The 6,997-nt window shown below is 36.7% G+C and overlaps 1 protein-coding gene across 1 annotated transcript in view; it reads right to left on the minus strand.

Annotated features, from left to right (window-relative positions):
- Window positions 1-3,028: 3,028 nt before the first annotated feature.
- Window positions 3,029-6,997, minus strand: part of GPC5 (glypican 5) — a 643,456-nt gene continuing 639,487 nt past the window's right edge. The window contains exons 8-9 of the mRNA XM_010006360.1: window positions 4,363-4,493; window positions 3,029-3,142 (exon numbers count right to left, since the gene is read on the minus strand). Coding sequence (XP_010004662.1) covers window positions 3,029-3,142; window positions 4,363-4,493 — 245 coding nt within the window. The remainder of the gene's footprint in view (window positions 3,143-4,362; window positions 4,494-6,997) is intronic.

Consider the following 6,997-nt stretch of genomic DNA (forward strand, 5'->3'; position numbering starts at 1 on the left):
ATTATTAATATTAATATTATTATTATTATTATTATTATTATTATTATTATTTCTCCTTCTGGCTTCCCTAACATACTCTGGATTTTTCTGCTGAGTGCTATTTCTCATTTCATTGCTACCTTTAACAGAGGCAGCATATAAGGGTTTGTTTTTTTTTCCCCAGTTGCCAAACTTGGAGCTACACTTCAACATCCTGCCATAATCCAACAGTTTCTTGCAAATGTGCCTCCCTTGCAAAGTAACCTTGAGACAAACTACCAAACAGCCTTGGCTCCCTATAAGGCAAGTGCACTCTTCTTGCTCTGAGACATTTTAATGCTTTTTTTACAGTTCTTTAAGAAACAGAAATATTCCATTATAGCATGTTATAGATGATGAAATAACTATGATGCATCCTGGCAGATGCATGAGTCTGGGCAATGACATGCAGTGTGTGGTGGTGCCAAGAGGTGGATAGGATGGGAGAATGAATGAGGTCTTGTGTCTGAGGGCTGAGTGAGAGGACTCCAGACCTACCACTATTGAATTCATTTTGTCTTTGGGAACTGTCCCCAAACCTGGATTGTTCATACGTGTCTGGAAGGAAAAGACCTAATTTTCCACTCCAGAAAGAACCTTAGAAATTATTTTGCATAGATGCAGTGCATAAAATAAGGTGAACAGGCCAGGAAAAAACTGAGGAGTAACACAGATAAGTAACATATCTGAAGAGGCCTTAGGACTTTACTACTATCATCATTTGAAAATAGGCTTGAATTTCCATGGTGCTGTAGACTAAAATGTTATAAACTTGACTACTTGGTGCCATGAGTAACATCTTGAACTGCACATAAAACTGAGGAATAAAACCAAAATCCTTTAGGACATAAATAAAATTCTAAGTAACAGGTATTAATACATTTATTTCCCTCATTTCTGAATCTCCCATTCAAAGATTTATTCTGTTTTTCTTGAAGTGGCTGGTGTTGGTCATTGTTCAAAAAAACATTGTTGGATTAGATTGGTTACTGATTTCAGCTTGTATGAAAAAGGAAAAGAACAAAATCTGATTTTCTTTCCCTGAATCACCAATGTTATAATTTTAGTGTATGCTGAGAAACAAGACAAGTAAATTTGAAGGACTGGTTTACAAAACCAGCAGGAGAAAAAAGAGGTAAAGTAAAATGGACACACCAGCACACATGACTACTAATTTTGTTTATCAGGCATGGAATTGCTCTTAGAAATGTTCACTTGCATTTATTTGAAATTTTATATCTGTTTACCTCTATATTATACTGTGTGCACTAAGGACTAATGCATGCATTTGGAAGTAAAAATATTTACATATGTGGGTTTCTTTTATATTAATCTTCTATGAATGTATTATTTTACAGTTTAGGAAAAGTTCTAGGCACAGTATGTGCGCACAATACTGTACCTTTTTTCCCTTCTTGTAAAGGAATGTAAAGGAGAAATAACTACAAAATATTCTTTAATATTTTCTGGTTAAAATGATATCAAAATTAGTCATGACAGGATAATAAAATCTTGTATCAGAAATATATACTGTACCTTGCACAAATCCAGGTAGATGATATCAGTTGCTCTGCCACCATCCACCATCTCTGTAGCCTTGTTGTAGAAGGTTACCAGACTGGTCAGGCATGACTTGCCCTTAATGAAGCCTTGTTGGCTGTCATCAGTCACCTCCTTATTTTCCAAGTGCCTTAGCAGACTTTCCAGGAGCATGTGCTCCATGACTTTGCCAGGCACAGAGATGAGATTGACTGGCCTGTAGTTCCCTGGGTTTTCCTTTTCCCCTTTTTAAAAATAGGGGCTGTGTTGCCTTTTTTCCAAACAGCGGGAACCTCACCAGAGTGTCATGACCTCCCAAATACAATGGACAGAGGCTTAGCAATTTCATCTGCCAGCTCCCTCAGGACCTGTGGGTGAATCCCATCAGTTCCCATAGATTTATGCATCTTCAGCTTCTTTAGATGGTCACGAACCTGCTCTACACCTATGGTGGGGGGTAATTCATTCTCCCAGTCCCTGCTTTCACCTTCTGTGGCCTTTTTGTTGAGGTTGAAACACTTGCCATAGAAGACTGAAGTAAAGAAGTCATTGAGGACCTCAGCCTTCTCAATATCCTGTGTTGCTATCACGCCCATTTCCTTCAGGAGAGGACCTACACTCCTACACTCCCCGTGGATGTCCTCTTCTCCGCAACATACCTAAAGAAGCTTTTTTTATTGTTCTTAACATCCCTGGCAAGATGAATGCAAATTGCATATCTTCAAATAAAATTCCACTTTGCGTTCACATCAGCATTCAAACAGCATAGAAAATCTGAGGTTATCAGTGACCTATTTGCATAATGCAAATTCTATAAAAACACACAGGATCTTTAATGAGTTAAGACAAAGGACTTGATTTTTCATTGGGATGGGTAAGAAATCTGACAATAGAGAGCTATGTTTTTCATGCTTATAATTACAAATAGACCTCATGAAATAATTATTAAATAATTTTGTTATACCAAATAAAGCCTCTCAAACTTACTTGCCCAGAAAAAGATCTGAGGTCCTTCAGAGAAGCAGTTGGACACTAGGTAGGGTTTATCTACAACATCTTAACTGGCACAGGTTACTGGTGTTTTAGCACTGGAATGTTACCCTATATTTCAACTGACTGCAGTGTCAACTTAGAGTTATAGAGCTGATATGTAATAGATACATAGCTCATATGGAAGTATCTGTATGTAGACATATAGATTAAGATACCTTAGTCCAACAGTGAATCCTAACCTTGCTGTTACCTCTAGATAAAACGCAGTTAAACATGTACCTGCATATATATACACTGTATTTGATATGCAGTTTTTCTGAACTATGAAAAGTAATTCCTACTAAAATTAGCTAAGTTTACACTGGATTTTTTTCCTTTTTGGAGAAAAACAGAAAGGAATTCTTTCTTTTACATAGATCATGTCCCAGAAAGTAGGACTTTAAGTACAAAACTCATTAAGTGCTGAGCAATTGTGTCTTCAGTTGTTATCAGTTGCATATAGGCTTGCAAATAGCAGCACAAAGTCCACATGAAGAACAGATACTCCTGGTTTATTCCAGGGGTTAATACTGGTTGATGTCTTCATGATCTCCTTGACAATGCAATTGATTGCACCGTCAGCAAGTTCTCATAGAGGATGCAAAAATGGGAGGAGTAGCTGTTACACCAAAGAGCTGTTCTCCCATTTAGAAGGACCTGGGCAGACTAATTAAGTCTCTTGATAGTAACCTCATCATGCCAAGTCCTGTACCTTGAGAGGAGCGACCCCATGCATAGTGCATGCTGGTGCAGGCAGGCTGGAAAGCAGCTTTGCGGAGAAGGACCTGAAGGCCCTGGTGGACAGTTCCTTGGCTGAATTAGGAAAAATGTTGCCAGCAGGACAAAGAAAGTGATCCTCCCCCACTGCTCAGCACTGGTGAGATGTATCTATAGTATAGTATAGTATAGTATAGTATAGTATAGTATAGTATAGTATAGTACTGTGTCTAGGTCTGCGCTCCCAGGAGAGACATGGACATATCGGATAGAGTCCTGCAAAGGGCCATGAATATTTTTAAGGGATGGGAACAAGTCTTATACAAAGAGAGGCCGAGACAGCTGGGATTGCTTGACATGGAGAAGATGCAGGGGGAATCTTATAAAAATCTTATAAAAATGCATAAGTACCTGATAAGGGCAGTTAAGAAGATGGAACCAAGCTCTTCTCAGTGTATCTCAGTGACTGGAAAAGAGGCAATGGGCACAAACCAAAATACAAGAAATAACATTTAAATGTAAGAAAAGCCTTTTTTTGCAATGAGTGTTCAAGCAGTGAAGCAGGTTGTCGAGAGAGGTTGTAGTGTCTCTATCCTTGCTGACATTCAAATACTGACTTTAGCAGCTTGCTGTGGTTGACTCTGCTCTGAACATAGGGTTGGGCTACATTATCTCCAGAGTCCCCTTCCATGACTTGGTGTTTTCTGCGTTCTCGTTTTAACAAATTGCTTTTAGTAGGAAGATTATCATAGTCAACTTATTTTTAACATAAAATGTTATAAAAGTATACATTATTTTGCATGACTATACAGGTACTAAAAAAACCCACCAAACAAAACCACGAACAAAACACCCACAAGAAAAATATTACACAAACAACTTTGTTAATATTCAGGCCGAAGATCAGAGAGGTTGATATCACAGAAGCTAGCATAAATATTGCTATATCCATCTGATCCCTTATTCCAGGCTTGTGAGTGGGGATAAACAGATGACAATGAGACACATATATCAAGCCAAAGTTAACAGTTACAAAAGACTGAGAAATATTGTTACCAAACTAATCAGCATAAATGTCATATAACCAGCCATTGTTGTACATCCTGCTCCAGTTGTGTCTAAAGTGCTGCCATCGTTGGTTTGATGGATTTGCTTTACGTCACTGAGGTTTGTCTTGTCTGGCATCCCTGCTGAGACAAATGAGAAAATACAGTATGATACATGCTTTTTCTCTACTGGCAACACATTATAGCTAGAACAAATTTAAATATCCTCAGCACACACACAGACTGTCACAGTTCGGTTTCTGTTTCTCATGTCACTGCCAAATTCAAAATCTTGTATAATTGCATCTAGGAACATACACTGTATTACATGGCTATTCATCACTGAAAGTAGTTCAGAGGTCTGCCAGCTCTAACAAAGTAGTTCTTGTAGAAATCAACAAACATTTCCCAACTGTAATGAACAGTTTTACAAATCCCAGCAGTATCTAAAAGTCCACTGCTCACATCTTTCTTGGATTTGAAAGAAAAGGGAAATAATTCAATGTAAATTGCTTGTATTTGGGTCCTATTGTTATTCTAAAATGACATATACCTGGTGGAAGGTGTGCAGCAAAGTGTATTTGTTGCTACATAAAGCCTCAATTTTGACACAATTTAAACATTGTTTACAATATTGTAAGGCAAAATTGTCAAGTTAACTTTAAACAGGAGCACGTTTACTGAGTTCCTGGCTGAATATTTTTACTTTTTTGAACCAGGGAAGACCAAGGTAAATATTTCTCCATCTCAAAATGGTGCTTTGTACGGAACAAGGTTGTAATCACCCAGTGTATTTCCTCTGTCTGATTAAACAATCAGAAACAGAAGGTCTTGGTCACATTCAGCATTGCCAGCTGCTTATATTTGGTGTGCATACTTCTAGACTAACTGTCTTATCCCATATAATAACTTGTGGCATGTCACCATATATCAAAATTAACAAGTCTAAATTCAGTGTTATTACATGCAACAAATATTGACATTGTAATTACACTGCGACTGAAAAAACCTTCATATAAAGCAAAGTCAATATTTATGTAATTAGGTCAATACATATATGATTCGGAAGGTAAGCTCTACTGTTGGAACAGCAGCATTAGAAAGAAGCTCAGCTTTACTGAGCTGATGTATTGATTTTGCAGTCTGAGTTTCTACATTACTATTAATAGTTTAGGTATCTCTTTCCACTCTAGATCATTAGGAAAGAGTAATAAACTAGTGATCTTTTATTATTATTATTTTTTCCTTATTCAAAGGGACTCTGATCAAATGTAAATATTTTAGACATGGTGTTATCCCCTTTGTTAAGTTGGTTTAACTAGACCTACAGAGAATCTTCATTTTCTAAAGGAACAACTTTGTTGATGCTTAAGTTAAAAATACTCTTTTCTCTAAAAGCAGCTTGAAAGCTGCTCTTTGTGAACTTGCTGTATGTACTCAAATCTCCTTCCTGTAGCTTTGAAAAAAAAGTATTAAGGGTAGAGTCGGCTGAAGTAAATCATGCTGTCTGAAAAACCTGCTTGAATGAATTTTGTCTTCTTTGCTGGTGTACTTAGACAGCAGAATATACTGGTACTTGGTGTGGATTTATTGATCCAGTGCTCTTACCCAGAATTTGTGAAAATAAGCCCTATGTGTACAATTCAAGTGGACATACAAGGAGGAAAAGTGACAAGAGATGCTGAGGAGGGAATACAACTCCTGATCATGCACATTCAGTAAACTGTCTAAAAAAGGATCAGTCACTCAGTGCTTCACTGAAAGGGTGTTTGGTGGATCACCAAACAGGGTATATCAAAGTGTTTTATAGGGGAACATGTGGAAGTGGAAAAATGAAAAGAAAATGTATTTGTGTCATATCTCCAGAGAAATAATGAGGATTTTCCAAGTTTAAAAAGACTAATTTTAACAGAGAGTGAAAAATTCAATTCCTATCTATACAACAAAGCAGGTCACCAAGTGCAATAGGTATAATGAAGCATATTTTTCCCGATGTATTTACAGATACACTCTCATAACAGTGGAAGAGTAAAATATTTGGCTTATCTTAAACATCCAGGATATCACTTATTATGGAAGAAAATTATCATAAAAAGAAAAACATTCCCAGATCATGCAGGTAAAGAAAAAGCAGGCTTCAGTGAAATTATGTGATCTGAATCTGAAAGCAATATAAGTAGGTATTAACTAGTGACTGGGGAGTCAGATTTAATTATTTAATATCTGGTGAGAATTTTCTTGACAATGTTGTGGAAAATAAGATATTTTTTTTTATGGAACTGTTACACTTTTTTGTTTTGTTTTGTTTTGTTTGTTTGTTTACAACCTCAAATGAAAACTGCAGACTTTGAAAGCCCCCATGAAAAGAATGTTTTAAAAAAATGTTCAAACCTACCAATACATTTTCCCTTCATCAATCAAAATGGTATAAGCTATCTAACAAAATCTCTGATGCTAAATGCATGTACTCTTAGGATTGTGATACAAACATACATCTTTCACTTACTCAATCTATGCCATAATTTAGACTTCATTGAAATTTCATTGACTTCAAGAAACATAGACACGCTCCTGTGGAAAAAAAACACTGAACAGAACACTCCTAAAAATAGCTTATTTTAACAGAACTGTGGGGTTTTCCTTAC

This window comes from Chaetura pelagica, unplaced genomic scaffold (genome assembly GCF_000747805.2).
Source record: "Chaetura pelagica isolate M959 unplaced genomic scaffold, ChaPel_1.0 scaffold29, whole genome shotgun sequence".
NCBI classification, from domain to species: domain Eukaryota; kingdom Metazoa; phylum Chordata; class Aves; order Apodiformes; family Apodidae; genus Chaetura; species Chaetura pelagica.